This window comes from Artibeus jamaicensis, unplaced genomic scaffold, assembly GCF_021234435.1.
Source record: "Artibeus jamaicensis isolate MK-2021 breed Jamaican fruit bat unplaced genomic scaffold, CSHL_Jam_final contig_3214, whole genome shotgun sequence".
Classification (NCBI taxonomy): domain Eukaryota; kingdom Metazoa; phylum Chordata; class Mammalia; order Chiroptera; family Phyllostomidae; genus Artibeus; species Artibeus jamaicensis.
This window is the reverse complement of record NW_026521760.1, coordinates 894,849-913,748: the sequence shown is the minus strand read 5'-3', so window position 1 is coordinate 913,748 and position 18,900 is coordinate 894,849. Positions and strand designations below refer to the sequence as shown.

General features: G+C 38.2%; 1 protein-coding gene across 2 annotated transcripts in view; it reads left to right on the top strand.

Annotated features, from left to right (window-relative positions):
* KIAA0825 (KIAA0825 ortholog) overlaps positions 1 to 18,900 on the top strand; it is a 412,101-nt gene that overhangs the window by 292,169 nt on the left and 101,032 nt on the right. The window contains exon 20 of one of the 2 annotated variants that reach the window (XM_053663575.1): positions 16,860 to 16,920. The exons of the other annotated variant lie outside the window; for it this stretch is intronic. Coding sequence (XP_053519550.1) covers positions 16,860 to 16,920 — 61 coding nt within the window. The remainder of the gene's footprint in view (positions 1 to 16,859; positions 16,921 to 18,900) is intronic. 2 annotated transcript variants of the gene reach the window in all.

The following is an 18,900-nucleotide window of genomic DNA, read 5'->3' as shown; positions in this document are numbered from 1 at the left end:
CCAGGGAGTCAGAACAGATCAATTTTAGAAGCTGAGACTAACAAGAAGAGTCTCAAACAATGGGAAGACAAAGAAACAATCCCCAGATGAAAGAAAAAGCAGAAACTTCAGAAAGAATGTTAGATGAAATAGAGGCTAATCAACTATCAGATAGTGAATTCAAAGCACTGGTTATTACTAAGTTCAAAGAGCTCACAATGAGCTACCAGAAACTACAGGGGAACTACAATGATCTCTCTGCAGCCTATATCAACATGAAAAAGGAAATAGAAAATATCAGAGGAAATGAAGAATACAATTTCCAGATTGAAGAACACAGTAGATAGTTTCAAAAGTAGGAATGATGAGGCAGAGGATCAGATTAGCAAGTTGGAGGACAAAGTAGAAAGCATCTCACAGAAAGAGCAAGAAAATGAAAAGAGGCTCAGAAAGAATGAAGAGGGATTAAGAGAAATGCAAGACAATATGAAACGTAATAATATCCGAATAATAGGAATACCAGAAGAAGAAGAAGAAGAAGAAGAGGGGGAGGAGGAGGAGGAGGAGGAGGAGGAGGAGGAGGAGGAGGAGGGGAAGAAGAAGAAGAAGAAGAAGAAGAAGAAGAAGAAGAAGAAGAAAACATATTTGAAGGAGTAATGAGAGAAAATTTTCCTAATTTGATGAGAGAAAAAATCACACAAATCCAGGAATCACAGAGAGTCCCAATCAAGAGGAACCCAAGGAGGCCCACTTCAAGACACATCATCATCAAAATGGGAAAATTGCAAGGCAAAGAGAGAATCTTAAAGGCAGCAAGGGAGAAAAAAGAAGTAACATACAAGGGAACCCCAATAAGGTTAGCTACTGACTTCTCAATGGAAACACTCCAAGCAAGAAGAGAATGGCAAGAAATATTCCAAGTAATGAGAACCAGAGACCTACAACCAAGGCTACTTTACCCAGCAAGGCTCTCAATCAAGATAGAAGGCCAAATAAAGAGCTTCCAAGACAAAAGAAGTCTAAAAGAATACGCCTCCACCAAACCAGCTCTACAAGAAATACTAAAAGGACTGCTTTAAGGAAAGGAAGGAAAAGAGGGATAAGAGAGGAACACAGGTACAAAAATGGCAATGAATAAGTACCTATCAATAATAACCTTAAGTGTAAATGGATTAAATGCTCCAATCAAAAGACACAGAATAGCTGAATGCAAAGGAAGCATGACCCACACATATGCTGCCTACAAGAGACCCACCTCAGGACAAACGACCATCACAGACTAAAAGTGAAAGGCTAGAAACAAGTTTTCCAAGCAAACAGACAGGAAAAAAAAGCTGGGGTAGCAATTCTCATATCGGACAAAATAGACTTCAAAAAAAAAGGGCCATAAAGAGAGACCCAGAAGGTCACTACATTATACTCAAGGGAAGAATCCACCAAGAAGACATTAACCTCGTAAATAGATATGCACCCAACATAGGAGCACCCAAATATATTAAGAAAATCTTAGAGGACTTCAAGAAAGATATTGACAGCAACATAATTATAGTAGGGGATTTTAACACCCCACTATTAAAAATGAACAGATCTTCCAAACAAAATATCAACAAAGATATTGCGGCATTAAACAACACCCTAGATGAAATGGACTTAACTGACATATATAGAGCCCTTCATCCCAAAGAAGCTAAGTGCACATTCTTTTCAAATGCATATGGAACATTTTCAAAGATAGACCACATGATAGGACACAAAACGAGCCTCAAAAAATTCAAGAAAATTGAAATCATACCAAGCATCTTCTCTGACCACAAAGGACTGAAATTGGAAACCAACCCCAAAGGAAAAAACCCAAAGCACCCAAAATCATGGAGACAGAATGGTATGCTATTAAACAATGAATGGGTCAAGAATGAAATTAGGGAAGAAATCAAAATGTTTCTGGAAACAAAAATGAACTCACAACAACCCAAAACTTATGGGACACAGCCAAGGCAGTCCTGAGAGGGAAGTTTGTAGCAATACAGGCCTACCTAAAGAAAATAGAAACATTTCAAAGAAACAAACTAACTTTGCCTGCAAGAACTCGAGGAACAACAACAAAGACAGCCCAGAGCAAGCAGAAGGAAGGAAATAACCAAGATTAGAGCAGAATTAAATGACATAGAAATTAAAAGCACAATTCTAAGGATCAATGAATCCAGGAGTTGGTTCTTTGAGAAGATAAACAAAATAGACCAGATTTTAAGTAGGCTCATCAAGAAAAGAAGAGAGAGGACACAAATAAACACAATCAGAAATGAAAGAGGAGAGATTACAACTGATACCACAGAAATAGAAGGGATTGTAAGAAATTACTATGAAGAATTGTACTCCAAGAAATTTGAAAACCTAGGGGAAATGGACACATTTCTAGAAAAATACAATCTTCCAAAACTCAATGAAAAAGAAGCAGAAAATCTAAACATACCAATAACAGCAAAAGAAATCAAAGCAGTAATCAAAAAACTCCCATCACACAAAAGCCCTGGACCAGATGGTTTCACAGGAGAATTCTACAAAGCATTTAAGGAAGAGCTAGCCCATATTCTCCACAGACTATTCCAAAAAATCCAGAAGGATGGAAAACTCCCAAAATTTTTTTATGAAGCCAGCATCATCCTAATTCCAAAACCAGATAGAGACACAACCAGGAAAGAAAACTTCAGGCCAATATCGCTGATGAACATAGACACTAAAATCCTCAACAAAATATTGGCAAATCGCATCCAACAACATGTCCAAAAGATCATACACCATGACCAAGTGAGATTCATCTCAGGGATGCAAGGATGGTTCAACATTCACAAATCAGTAAATGTAATACATCACATAAACAAAAGCAGAGACAAAAACCACATGATCATATCAGTAGATGCAGAAAAAGCTTTTGATAAGGTACAACACCCATTTATGATAAAAACACTTAGCAAAGTGGGAATAGAGGGAGCATTCCTCAATATAATAAAGGCCATATATGAGAGACCTACAGCCAACATCATACTCAATGGGCAAAAACTAAAAGCTTTTCCACTAAGATCAGGAACAAGACAAGGATGTCCACTTTCACCACTTCTATTCAATATGGTATTGGAATTTTTAGCCACAGTGATCAGGCAAGAAAAGGAAATAAAAGGCATCCAAATAGGAAAGGAGAAAACAAAACTGTCACTGTTTGCAGATGACATGATAGTGTACATGGAAAATCCTATAGACTCTACCCAAAAACTGCTCAAACTAATTAATGAATTTGGCAAAACAGCGGCTTACAAAGTCAGTATCCAGAAATCAAAGGCATTTTTGTATACCAACAATGAATCAGTAGAAGCAGAAATCAAGGAAAAAATCCCATTCGATATAGCAAAAAGAAAAATAAAATATCTGGGACTAAACCTAACTGAGGAGGTAAAAAACCTGTATGCAGAAAACTACACAGCCCTGAAGAAAGAAATCAAGGAAGACACAAACAAATGGAAACATATACCTTGTTCTTGGATTGGAAGAATTAACATCATCAAAATGTCCATAGTACCCAAAGCAATTTACAGATTCAATGCAATACTTATTAAAGTACCAATGGCATATTTCACAGACATAGAACAAACATTTCAAAAATTTATATGGAACCATAAACGAGCCCGAATAGCAGCTGCTATTTTGAAAAAGAAGAACAAAGTAGGAGGAATCACAATACCTGATATCAAATTGTATTACAAGGCCACTGTAATCAAAACAGCCAGGTACTGGCATAAAAATAGGAACATAGACCAATGGAACAGAACGGAGAGCCCAGAAATAAACCCAACTCTCTACAGTCAATTAATATTCGACAAAGGGGGCAATAACATAAAATGGAGTAAAGATAGCCTCTTCAACAAATGGTGTTGGGAGAACTGGACAGCTACATGCAAAAAAATGAAACTTGAGCACCAACTTACATCATACACCAAAACAAATTCAAACAAATTCAAAAACAAATTTAAAAGACTTAAATATAAGCCTTGAAACCATTAAAGTCCTAGAGAAGAACATTGGCAGGAAAATCTCCGATATTTGACGCAGCAACATTTTTACTGATATGTCCCCTAGAGCAAGGAATATAAAGGAAAGAATAAACAAATGGGATCTCATCAAAATAAAAAGCTTCTGCATGGCTAAAGAAAACAGTATTAAATTTCAAATACAACCAACTGTATGGGAAAACATATTTGCCAATGATACCTCAGACAAAGGTTTAATCTCCAAAATATATGAAGAACTAACACGACTGCACTCTAAGAAGACAACTAACCCAATTAATAAATGGGAAAAGGACTTGAACAGACCCTTCTCCAAGGAGGACATACAAAAGATCCAGAGACACATGAAAAGATGCTCAATATCGCTACCTATTAGAGAGATGCAAATCAAAACCACAATGAGATACCACTTTACACTGGTCAGGATGGCTATCATAAACAAAGCAACAAACAACAAATTTTGGAGAGGTTGTGGGGAAAAGGGGACCTTAGTTCACTGTTGGTGGGATTGCAGACTGGTACAACCATTATGGAAAACAGTATGGAATTTTCTCAGAACACTAAAAATGGACCTGCCTTTTGACCCAGCAATTCCACTGCTAGGATTATATCCTAAGAACCCCAAAACATCAATTTCAAAGAACCTATGCATCACAATGTTCATAGCAGCACAATTCACAATAGCCAAGAGCTGGAAGCAACCTAGGTGTGCCCATCAGTAAACAAATGGATCAAAAAATTGTGGTACATATACACAATGGAATTCTATGCAGCAGAGAGAAAGAAGGAGCTACTACCCTTTGCAACAACATGGATGGAACTGGAAAGCATTATGCTGAGTGAAATAGGCCAGGCGTTGAAAGACAAATACCATATGATCTCACCTTTAACAGGAAGCTAAACAACAAAACAAACAAGCAAGCAGAATAAAAACAAAGACATTGAAATAGAGAACAGGGGGACAGTGACCAGAGGGGAGAGGGAAGGGAATTTAAAGGGAAAAAAGGGGAGGGACTTGGAGGAACAAATAGGAAGGACACAGGGACAAGAACTAAGGGGGGTGGAAATGGGAGGGAGGTGGGGAGCATGGGGCAGGGGGTGGTGGGATGGGAGAAATAGACAAAAAACTGTACTTGAAAAATAACTAAATAAAATTTTTAAAAAAGAAGGGCAAGATGACTGATTAAAACCTTCTGTTTAAAAAAAAATTCTAGGATTGTAAATTAAGCAAAAGACAGTTTCTTCATTCTTTCAGTGGGATTATAGTCTAACTGAGGACATCCTCCACCAGAAGAGACAAGAATATTTACAAAGCCGCTTACTAACATTCTGAAGACCCACATGCTGAAATGACAGAAAGTAAAGGAAGACAGGATGGGCAGGGTCATTGGAGAAGACTTCTGGGCAGAATACTTACGTCCAATGTGGAAGGTAGGGGTAACATGGAACAAGGCAAGGGCAGGCAGTATGAAGAGAGTGAAATAGCAACATATAGAGACTACAGGGAGGTGTCCCTACAGCAGCTGCTGAGAGTCAGCTAGGAGAAGGGGCGTGAGGGTGCCCCCCTAAAACAGTGGTTCTCAGTCAGGGCTAATTTTGCCTGTTCCACCTCAGGGGACAATTGCCAATGTTTGCAGACATTTTTTATTGTCACAGCTAAAGAAGAAAAGATTGCTACTGGCACATAATTGATAGAGGCCAAGAATACTGCTAAAGATCTTACAATGCATAGGGGAGCCCTCACCACAAATAATTATCTGGCCCAAAATGTTGACAAGTGCTGAGGCTGAGATTCTGACTTCACTGGTCCAGGATGGGGTCTTGACATTGGCTGCTTTATAAGCCTCCCAGGTTGATTCCAATATGCAGCCTAAGTTGAGAACTATTGTTCTGGATCCATGTAGTTGAGAAGAAGAGACAATTTGATTTAAGAAATTATTGAATGCATTTGTGTACTCTTTATTCATGCCACCTTTTAGAAAAGTCATATTTCTGTACTTTAAATAACATAATGTTCAAGGATACACTTTTGGTTATGATGTATGTGCTTGCACACATGTGTGTGTGTAAAATTATTTGACTTTCTATTGGAATTCAGGAAGATTATATGTAGTTAAAGTTTCACATTCTATTAAAACTGCCGCCTTGTAAATAAATCCCATAGATGCATACTTGAACTCTGTTTATTCATCTACTAAAGCAAACCAATATTTTTGTCATTTATGGCTTTCTATATTGAAATTTCAGAATGATAGCATGAGTACAAACTGAATTGTCAACACTTTTGTCAAATTATGCAACTATTTAGTATGATTTGGACAATATCTTCTTGCTCAAACCACTGATATAACTAGTTTTCTCATGTTCTGAAGTTATGTTATTGATTTTGAAATGGGCTCCCTTTTCCAAACTCCAAATCTATGGAGCAGCTGGTGGTGGTTAGTGACCGTCTGCACCAGCAGTCTCATCTTTTTAGCACTGAAAATTAATTTTTCTCATCTTGGCACATGAAGAACTCAAGTGTGCCCTTACCACATTACCTGACATGTTGCAGTTGCACCAGCAGCGGGGGCGGAGGGTTGGCGGAGCAGCTATTTGGGCAAGAGAAGTGACTGCACAGAGATATCACACATAAAGCAATTATACCAGGAGAAGACCCTCACCCTTTACTGTGAAAGTGAGAGGCTTATATTCACATGGATTCCAAATAACTGATAACAATGAATATAATATCAAGGACTCTGCTTGGAATTTTTCTTCCCCCCTCAAATGGCTCATCTATATATGCAAAAGATGAGTGTGTCATGCCAAATACTCATGATAAATGAATATTGAATTGCTCCTTATAAAAAATTTGCAGCTGAGCTCCCAGAGCTCAGTAATCTGATCATCCCCAAAATATTTATCCTTCATGGATTTACGTGTAGTTAACAGAGCCTACAACAAAAAATGTTTCAGTTTTACCACAGGATAGGAAACTGTGTTTCTGGTGTAATGGAAAGAGTTCGGGGCAGGGAGTGGAGAAACCTGGGGTTTGATTCTGAATCTACCAGGCATGTTGTCTAATGTTCTCAATTTTAGGATCACTAGGCATTAATCATCCCTCACCTGGAATCCAGTAAAAAAAAATCCCCAACTAATCTTCAGAACTCCAGTTTTATTCTTTTTGAAACTACATTCTGCTCTGATGCCAGCATGACATTCTGTAACATAAGATTAATCCTGTCACTTCCCAGGCTACCAAATGTGGCTCTGCAAACTGTTTCTTATACAGATACTGTTTGTTTGATGCTTTCTGTTTCCTGGGTTTTCATTCATGATTTCCTTTCTGCCTGATACGTATTTGTCCATTTTTCCTAGATAATCCTGCTCCTGGTTTAAGGTACCTCTCAGGTTCCCCTCCTGCCACCCACAGAAGCACAGGAGCCTAGAAGTGTGGGATGAGTCTCCAGGTTGTCCCTGAGCTTGCTTCTGCCACCAGCAGGCAATGTGTCTTTCCAGATCTTCCTGAGGGGCTACCTGTGGGTGCCTCCCTTTCTTTGCACTTTTCCTGTTTCCTTATGATGTGAAGAAGCAAAGTTGGTTGTTGATTCTTGCAAGGATGTTAACTTCTTATATTAATTCTACAATTCTCTGTGATTTCTTCTTATTTAAGTTGACACATAAATTAAGGTGAACCTGAATTTCCTGAAATATTGGATTTCTCCCCAAATTAACAAAGTGAGGAAACTGCACTTCCTTGTTCTTGAGCATTTATGATAGGATTTCAAGCTTTTTTATTAAGGTAGCAATTAAAGATGTGTGCCCATACTTATATTTAAAGGTATATATACTTACAGATTCTGTATCTAAAAAGAGATAGTTAATAATCTATTGCCAGTAGGCTTTAAAATTTGTATAATATTCCAGTGAAAGTTCTTATCGGTTGTCTGTCATGCACTAAAATAGATACACAGAACATGTCACCTTAACCACACTTTTAAAGGAAGTTGTGAGCACAAGTTTTGTATCTTAAAAAAAAAGTGTTTCGGGAATTGTGGGGGCAACTTTGCCCACCAGTCGCCCCATCCGCCACAGATGAAAATGAAACTACCAAGACATGATCTGCTTGGGGAGGAGAGGTGATCAATCTCTCCGAGGAGAAGGACCAAGAGCCCCTTCCTCAAGGGCTTTTATTATGTTCGTAATACACAGGAATACAGGTAAAACTCATCAATCAATGTCAGGCCCCAAGGATCAAACAGTATATAACCTTTCAAAGAAATCTGAGGGCTGAATCTGAGTTAGTGTCTGTCAGGTAAGGGGGTTTCAAAAACTTTGGGAGACATACTCATTTCCTGCTCGGACCCTTATCACATGAATGAAAGCACTCTTAGCAAAGCAGGCTTCACAGGACTTTAGGAACTCTTTCTTATGTCCGGTCACCCCAGAACCCGCTCTAGCTGGCAAAGGGCTGCACTGCCTTCCCAGTCATAGGTTTTTAGGCTAAAGTGGATTAAAGCTAGGAAGTGCTTCTCCCAGATGGAAATGGGGACTCAGGCTATGTCACAATAGCTGAAGGCGAGGGTCCATCACCCCCTCTTTGCTGCAGCCCCCTGAGTCCTTCCATGATGGCCTCCCAAGTGATCGTGTCTGGCTTAGGTTGCCCCCCCTCTGAGGGGTCTTACCTGTCATTGACTAACTGACCAAGCATTGGGGGCAGAGGATGTAGCAGAAGCAGCGCTCCTGCCAGGGAAATAAGCTTTGTCTCCTTAGTGGCTCACAGTCCAGAGGTCTCTCACTCAGCCTTATCCATGGGGGGCAGTTACAACTTTTGAAACCAGGCAGAGTGGTTCCCAATAGGGAATCACCTCATCCAGCAAGTCAGCTAATTTTTGGTGCCTCTGTCCTTAGGTTTCCCTTCACTTCCATTGCAATTATCACATTGAATGACAATTATCTGTTACTGTGCTGGCTCTCCTACAAAGATGGCGATGGGTTCTTTGAAGACAGATACTGATCCTATTCATCTTCTCTTGGAACATAGCACGATGACTCACAAAGATTGGGAATTCGGTAGGTAATAGAAAGGAAGGAGTGAAGAAAAAAGAGGAAGGAAAGTTGAGGAGAGAAGAAGGAGGGAAGAGATGTGATGGAGTAAGGAGGGATAAAATAGGATAGGAAAAGTAAAAGGGAAAGGAGGGGGAGGCATGATGGACAATATACTTGGTCTGGTGATTTCTAAGGTCTAACCCATTTAAAATGTTTGTGACTCTATACCATTACAATATTGCATGTAAAGCCTGCTTTTTTCGTGCTGTTGTATATAATGGGCCACATTCACTCTTACTCTATCTCCTGGGTTTGAATGGATTGCCTAGCAGTGAGCCTGGTAGAAGGTCAAAATCAAGACCAAGAAGTAAATGTTCAAACTTCTCTAAATTTTGCTTTTTCTCACTAAACTCTGCTATCTTATTTTGTGTTTTTATAGTTCATATTAGTCCCTTGGTATCTCCTGAGCAGCTTACTTAGATATTATGCCATGTAATGTGTGAACAGTACTTAGTTAAGAATGTATGAGCAGAAAATTTAGTAAAAATTTTAGAGCTTCTTGTTAATTAATAAATTCTTTTTATTAATTACTTAAAATATAGGTGGTTTATTGAACCTTCCCTTTAAGTGGCTGAGGCTCATGTATGCAGTTCTGACAGGGCAATGTTATATTTTATTTTGATAATAATAAAGGAATGATAGTGAAAAAGCTAATTTATAGTATATGATCATTTGGTCCCCATCTTAGAGAAAAACTAAGGGTGAGAGGTAGGGAAATCTGTAACTTATGTAGTGACTTTCCATTCACAGGCCCAAATGTGTGGCAACAAAACTGAAAATCAAGGAAATTATTCAGATAAGTTAAGAAGATACGGATTTGTCATTTAGCTTCATATATATATACCTTTCATATATATATACCTTTCACTATCTAAAAAGGTACATGTTAACTTCATTCATTACCAAAATCTGACTTAAAAAGTAGTAATAATTCAATATAATTTAATAGAAAATTTATTTCCACCAACAACATACTGTCATAAATATGAATTGCCTGAATTCCTGGCCCCTCAGTGCTATAAGAAACTTTGATGGAGCACTAAACTCAGGGCCCCTGACTCCAAGGAAAATCTCAACTAAATAAATAAGTGTCAATCATATATTAAGCTCTTAGTAGAATTATATAATTTAATGATTTGATGTTATTTTTTAGGTCCTTGAAAAATGTAGTCAACATTCAATAGTATAGGTTAGTGTTTCTAAATTTCAATCTTTCATGCCCAATTTTTATATAAAATACTTAGAAATCAATACAAACAAATCGTGAAATGTTGCAACCAGAAATTCTTTAATATACTTATTCCCATTATACATCTAAGATAGATTGTTAAGATGTAATTTAAGTCATTAACTCAATATAGTTTTTTACAACTTCAATTTTTCACTTTTACATATTTCCATTATTATAATATCAGTATGTCTCATTGTCTTTCTGGCAGGAGTGAAGTCACCTTTAACCCTGATTGAATTAGTGGTACATTATTGATTTCTTGAAATCAAATTGTTTCAAATTCATTGATATGCTAGGAACCACATACCAATTTAATGTCTCACTATTTATTAATAGGATCATAAGATAGTTCAAAGCTAATTGTCAGTTTCTGTACATCTTTATTTGATTGTATTTCAGTACCGTATCTTTATGTACTGATTTCAAAATTCAGTATTTTGAAGCAGAACTAGAAAAATTTTCCTGATGAATTTGTCAGAATCACAATTTCTACTTCTTTTATCTGTAAGGTTTTTAATTAGTATATTGAAGTTAAAGTTTTATATAGGCATATGAAAAAGAGATAAAAGAATAAAGACATATTTATAAGAATACAAAGGAAATCTGAGAGAAGTACAAAGTGTGCCAAAATACAAAGAGGCTTTTTTATTCCCTCTCCCAAAATATTTCTGTATGGTGAAAAAAATGTTAATAGATTATTAGTTTACATGGGATACCTCAGTCTTTAACTCTGAATGCTTTCATTAAGAATGCTAGACTTCTTCTTTCCTTTTAGATTGAAATCTTCCTGTTTCTGCTGATCAATGTCTTTATATCATCCTAGTGAGTCTTCAATTTACAAATCAGTTATTCGAGAATATTTTTGCAAGTTGTTAAAAGTTCAGATGCCCTTTGAAAAAGAGGCAGCAAAATATTATTGTAATAATGTTACAATAAATTAGAGGTTTTCAAAGCAACCCACAAAACCCTACTTGACCCATGTTTAGTAATATCTAAATATGGCAGAGTAAGTAATACCTAGTATTCTAAGCCACATTATAAGAACTCAACATTTCTAATATTCTGAATGTCCAAATGAGCAGTCAGGCTTTCATTGCTGATTTCTCCTTGAATGAACAGGCCTTGGACTTTCTCTGTGTTCAGTCCCTCCTTTAGCCTAGTGTTTGCCTCCTTTGGTTACATTTCCTGGGTTTTATGTGTCTTCTCCGTTTAGTGCTTTACATAATGCTGTGGCTGATCCTCAGCAGGACTCCTTTCAGGTACAGAATAGTCCCAAACACCAGAATAAAGGCCAAAAATATATACTCTCTTATTGTTAGGATACCTAAGGGGTCCCAGTAAGCTATACTTCTCTCCCCCACTTTGGTTGCGAATAATGAAATCTAAAACAGTGTATCAGAGGAAGCCAAGAATCTCACCTTTGCTCTAAAAAGTGATGGAGATATGGTTTCTGAACCCACAGTTAGACAACTGCCTAGTCAGGCAGATCACAGAAAGGAGAAGGGTGGAGCTAGGCACAGTCTACTTAGTTATTTACAACTTTGCCAGTAGGTTAAGCAGCATCATCATCAACTAAACAGAATAAAGAGAGAGAGAGGCCAAGAGTTCGCTTAGAAAAAGAATTCTCATTTACTGAAAAGTAGGAGTAGGGAAAAGGCTGTTTTTTCACATTTCTGAGCAGAGAACAACCATGTCTGGTATAAGGCCCTTTAACAACAGTTTTCTTCAATTCTTCTCTCTTTCCATGTTTCGTGACAGTAGCAAGCCACCTAAGTATATGCTCTTAATCTAGAAGAACTTTTCTCAGTCTGTATGAATTACACCAGTCTTCCTCCCATTCCATTTAGCCCCTTGTTGGGTGTGTAAATAGGAGCTAAGTTACCCTGTCCTTCAGTGTCTGAGCTTCCACAGGTGGGTAGATTTAGTGGAAGCCAGGGATCCATTCCAGTGGTCTCCGTACTTCTAATAGTTCACCCTCTGTGGGGCATTGGGGTGGGGGGCCACTTTCTATTTGCTTAGAGTCTCCGTCTGGGCCTGAGAATCAAATTGACATAAAAATAGATTGATAGGAGAAAGGCACACAGATTTTTTACATGCCCATGGGAGGCTCACTGGGAAAATAAAGACCCAAGGAAGTGACTAGATCTAAGGGCTTAGGTACTGGATTGAACAAAAAGTAGTAATTGTGGGAAAGTAACTAAAATATGTGGGGAGACAATAGGTAAGACTGAGTCTGTACAGATTTCTCTTGGACTCTCCTCTCTGGTGATAAAAATGTTTCCTCCTACTAAAAAGAGGACACCCTTCACCTGCGAGTTTTATCTTCTACTTCCAAGAAGAAAAAGGGTGGTCAGAGTAACCTGGCACCAACTTTATTCAACTGTCTTTAGTTCAAAATAATCCTTATGCCAAAGGCATATTTTGGGTGGTATATTCTGCCACCTTCCACCCTCTGCTCCATAACACTGCAGTTCCAAACACAGATGTGATCTCGTGTTTGTTCCCTTGTCCCGAGCCCTCAGGAACTGCACATTTTCTATAGGATCGAATCCTGAGATCTGCACAGTACATGCACCATCAGCCAATCTCACCCCAGAGTACCTTTCTCTCTTCATCTCCAATCTTACTTTCTCTGTAGACTTTCAATTCTTTTCCCAAACTAGAAAACAAACTACTTTCCCATGCATTTTTTATATGTGCTTTTCCATCTCTTTATTTTTCCTACTATTTATCTGCTCAGATGTCATTCATCCTCCAGGGCCGTTTTGAAGGAGACAAGCACCCATCCCCCAGGCTTTTTGCATTCCCCCAGGGCTCCCCTAATTACCTGGGCTTTCCCTTTAGTAGAAATTAGTCAGAGTTTATTTTAATTATTTTTACTTTTATCTCTCCCTTCTCCAGAGATGGGGCCACGTCTTATTCATCATCACATCTCCAGGTCTAGCACAACAACCGGCCCATAATGCTAAACACATTGATTTTAATAAGATTTATCTATTTTTTATTATCTAAAATAATGTTCACACTGATGTTTTCTAAAAATACTACACAGACATTTCACCAAACTAGTCCTTGTCAGGCTGAGAACAGCCTCACTAATTACTGATATCTGGAATTTTCTTTAACCTTCTAATCTGATGCATAAGTGGCAGAACAAAAACGTTCATCTAGGCTTGTCAAACCCCACACCCTTCCCGCTACACCTCTGGCTTCCCGTGACAAATGGCCTCGAATAGCAGATACGATCTTTTCCATATTCTATGTAGAAAGATCACCTTTATTCCATCAATCCCCTTTCCTCAGGAAAGAAATCTGTGTCCGTTAAAAAAATACAACCTGGGCATTTGGGAAGCCCACTAGGTAAATATTAAAGGCAAGGGCTATGGAGCCAAATGTAACTTTAAAACAATAAATTACACAAGGCAGGATATTGAACAATACTTGCCATGCCCATAACCAGTCACATTCTCTGTCTAATTTTCTTTCCCAGTTTATGTTCTTTCATTAGACTCTGAGTTAGACTTCTATACATTACTACACACTTAATAAAGATATTTCATTTTTCCTGGTGCGCTTCCAGAGACCTAGCGTGCAGTGAAGGTTTTATAGTCCTGTGCGGTGCAGCAGATGTCATTCCATTTGCCTCAGTCCTGCTGACATTTGGAGATGTGGATTAATTGAGCTACAGAATGAAATTTAATTAAAATTAAATACAGACTTGGCCATTGTATCTATTCATTTCCTGCACTCCAGTGCGTGTATTTGCAGGCAGCGCCATAGTTAATTTGTTTAATCAGGGCGCTCTGTGGGGGAAGCTGCACTTTGTTTTATGCTGAAAGACCGAAGGTGTGGTGGATGCCAGATTGGAATTCATTACACACAATGTGAGCTGTGCAAATGATGCTGCTGATGAGCCCCGGAGGGCTACCTGAGGGAGCAAGGTGGCTCCATAGGAACCTGTAGAGAAACAACTTGTCGTAGACACGGTTTAGTGATGGCTTTTAAATTGACATTACATGACCACAGGAATCTCATCTATTACCCATTAACATGTTGCCAATAGTATTTGTTCATTCAGACATTTACTTATCTGTTCATTCAACCAAGATTTTTTGAGAGCCAGCAATGCGCTAGGCCCTGAGTTTAAGGTAGGCACCAATTATTTCTCCATATATTTTTTAACACAAGATAATATTGCTATTTAAAGGTTATTCCAAAGCAAGGAAAAACTATATTACTTTAGGTTATGATGATATTGTATTAGGGCGGATAGGTCCAGCCCACCCTTCTCCTGAGGTCATTTCAAAGGCCACCTCCACCTGGGGAGCTTCCCTGAATGGTATAATAGGAAATGAACTCCAGTCACATAACTCTCCAAGGGGCAGAGGAGCTCTCTGTGTTTTATCTATATATCTTCCTATCCCGCTTTGTAGATTAGCAGCTTCCTGTCAGCATCTCTTAAATCTTGACAAATGCTTAGGCTAGTGCATCGTCCATCTCTACAAGGTGTTCAAAGACAGTTTCTTCAATATATTGTCAAGCATGTGTATCCCTAGTTAGAGGACATGGGCTGTTTTAGCAGCCCAGTATCACCTTCTTCTTTCTGAGGTGACAGTACCCTGGCTCAGCTTTGGGAAATCACTCCTCCCTCACCTGTGTGCCTTGGGTAAAGCAAAGTGTGCTGAAGGCTGAGCCAGTCAGTGCATTTGATCCCTTTAACCTCTGAAATTGGTTCAGCATTGAGCACATGATCCACATCAGCCTGATCAAGGCTAATAATACTGCATTCTAAGGCTCTGATTCCTTTTCTGTTGAAAAGATGCAACCCATGAATGAGCTCCCTTTTTCTGCAAGGGAAGAATTGTCTGAAGATGAAGCTAAACCAAAGGAAACTAAACTGGAATCAAGACAATGGTTCCCTGTTATTTTTCAAAGTTCTACTGCTGCTTTGTTATCTCAGTTAATGAGGTTTCTTTTTAGTTGGTGAGAGTTGGGCTTTCTGGCTCTAGCATATAAAAGAACCATTCCTGACCAGTCCATTGTAACTGTCATATAATGCTAACACTTCCTATTCTGTGAGATCCTTAAGGGCAGGAAACTTGCCTCTTCATTCACATATTAACTATCTCAGTGCCTAGAATAATGTGCACTCAATAATTATGTTGTTGAAATGAACTGATAAGTGTAAATTCAGGTGATTATGTGACAGTGTCAATGAATAATCTTTGACTTTGTAACAAAACTAATTAAATTGTCATACTGCTCACAAATCCTGTTACATTCTTTTCCACTGACATTCATATGACCAAAAGGGTCCTGAAGGGTCGGCCACCCAGCAGTTTCTAAGGGTGAGAGAGAGAGTTCATTCATGTCATATTAATAGTCGACCATGTATCAGTTGTGTATATGGCTGTGCAGGATCCAGTTCCTAACTACTTAGTTGGGACAGAGAAGTGTGATTAGCAGTGAACAGGGGCCATCAAGAACTATCGTGCAAGCTGCCCACCATGTAGGCCCAAATGAAGCGCAGTGTCTGATACTAAGTATCACAGAAAACCACAAAAGGTTTTATGATATGAATGACAGCATGTAAATATTTCTTAATTTTAATGCCTTAAAAGTGAAGACCTTAAGATGTGGCTCAGGTGGGTTGTGACTGTTACAAAATTAAATGACTGAAATCTGGACCTTTTTTTTTTATTGTTCAGTTACAGTTGTTCCCATCTTTCCCCCATTACTCTCCCCTGCCCTGCTCCCCTCTCATCTCTCACATTCGACCCTTGCCCTTCTTTCCCCTGTTATCTTCCTCCTCTATCTCTGGTCACTGTTAGTTTGTTCTTTATTTCCATGCCTCTGGTTCTGTTTTGCTTACTTGTTTGTTTTGCCAATTCCTTTTTTAAGTGGTATTTCATGCTCCATCCCATCCCTTCTTGTAATTCTGACTTCTCTTAGTCTGCATCATCACATGGCATCAACAAAGCAAAAAAAAACTGCAAAAGAGAACTTCACAAACCTATTCTGTTATATATGCCAATATGAACTAATCTTGTTCTTTATATTCCCTATATGAAACATGAAGCTTGTGAGCACCTGTGAATTCCAAAGTAAGCTCTTTCTCAGTTGAGCTATGTTGCTTCTAGCTGTGGCTCAATAAATGGGCAGACTGAGTTCTTCTGGCACATTTTTTTCTATTTTATAGAAAACTACCTTATTTTATAGGCACAACAGGTTACTCATCCTTGGAATCTTGGTAAAGTAAGCCTAACATGCTCTTCTCCTTGTGTATATCTTTTGTGAAATTTGATCCTGCTTTTTTCCTAACTCTCTTTGTTCTCCATGTGTTTTTCACCTTAACATCATCATCATCTAGTACATTAACCTTGAATGTGGTCAGGGCTTGGTAAATATTTGTTGGATGAAACAACAGAAAAATAAGGATACGACAGCAGGTTTTTGACAATTTCACAATATTAATGAAGCTTTTTTTTTGCTATTTTTAGATGGAATTTATTCAACAAGTATTTATTGAGCACCCACTTGTATGTGGCACTGTGCTATGGGGTAAGTGGTCTTCAGTAAGTTTACACTTAGTATGGAAGAAGCAAGTTTGTTCAAGTATAACTAGAATGCCAGGCTGAAAGCAATTTATGGTATAAGAGGCATAAATAAAGTGTGAAGGGAACTCTCAGGAAAAAAAGGATGTCATTTATTCATCAGAGTGCTTCATTTTTCAAAATTGGGCTCCTGGTAGCTATCTGTGCAGGTGTGGCTGAATAGATAAGCAGAGCATGACCAACAATCCTTTTCTCGTAGAATACATTATAAAGATTCTCCTTTGATATGGGGCTGCAGCTGCTATTTGCCTCTTAGTCTCTCTTGGCCCAATGCCTTTGCTCAAAAAGAGCCACCCTGTTTCTATTTGTGGCGTAGCAGACCAGTCTGTCATTGCTGTGGGTTCTCAGCAGTCAATAACTTTGCCACATGTTTTTGACATTGTAATTCAGTGCTCCTTTGAAGTGTTACTCTTGCCCCCTCCCCTTGTGGTTGCCCCACTTTACTTCACTGTGCAGCAGCTGCTTGAGTATTCCTCTGCCATCCGTTTCCCACACCACCCCGCCCAGAGGGGTTGTGTTGTGACAGCACAGCTCCGATGCTAGTAGACTGGCTGCATTCCAGTATTGTGCACTGGCGACCCAGCCTCCCAGAAAGATACCCAGTAGTTGCATTCATAACTCGCATTTTCTAAAGCAATGTAAGAGAAGTCCAAAAGTAGGGCTGAAAAATCTTGTCTGATATTTAGAACCAGTGCAATGTGAGGGAGGCATTTCCTTCATGAATTTGGAATTTTTATTTGGAAATTCCAAATATTTATTTTATTTTCGAGAATAATTAGTCCTGCTTTCATTTAAAACAGTTACATTTGACTTGTCTGTGATGGAACACCTCATTGCTTTCTGAAACTGAGTAGGATTTAATCCTCATTCATACAGTAACAACCAAGTACTTCAGGCAGCCCACAAAAGTGGACCCCTTGTCATATAATTAGGCTTATAGTTACCTTCCTCCTTTCCTTTGTATTCCTTCACTGTTCACTAACTCACCAGACGTTTGTTATGCACCTACAGCAGTGGTTCTCAAATGTTTGATCTCTGGACACTTTTCTAGCCTTAAAAAGTACTGGAAACCCCAAAGAGCTTTTGTTTATGTGTATTTACTGATACTTACTATATTAGGAATTAAAACTGAGAAGTGTTTAAAATATTTGTTAGTTCTCTTGAAAGTAACAAACGAATACATATTAACCTAACAGGTTTTATGAAACTGTATTTAAAAAAAACAGTGATGAATGTGGCGTTGTTTTATATTTTTGCAAATCTCTTTAATGTCTGGTTTAATACATATGGATTCTTACGTCTGCTTCTGCACTGAATTTGTTTTGATATATTGCTCTGCTTTGAAGTAAGTGGAGAAAAAAATCTCACTTCATACAGATACATATGAATATTCTTATTACCACTTCAGATAATTGTGGATATTTTTAATACTATACCAAAACTCACCAAGTGGTGGCTTCTTAAAGGTTAGCTGCATTGTAAAATATGAAACTATATCTTGGACTTCAAATGGATCTTTTACCATGTAACATTTAGTAACTTCATGTATTGTTCATTTGGGAAAAATGCTTTGCTGAGTTATACAGATTTTCAAATGTTGACACTTCTTTCTATACAATATCAAAAAATTATCATTGTTAATATCACCTCTGATCTCAACAGAAAATAATTAAATATTAAGAAGCTGTCAAGCTTATGGTGGCAGACACAATTTTCCAAAATTCTGATTTTGCTTAAATGTTTGAATTTTATCATTGGCAACAAATACTATCAGTTGCTTTTCTTGAAATAACTATCTCACTTTGTCCATTTTTGAGAAGATATCTACCAGATATCGACCCATTGTTCTTTCAAATAAAATTGGTGTTCCATGACAAAGGTGGCTAGTTGAGCCTGCAACTCAACAATGCAAGTGCTGCTCAGGGCA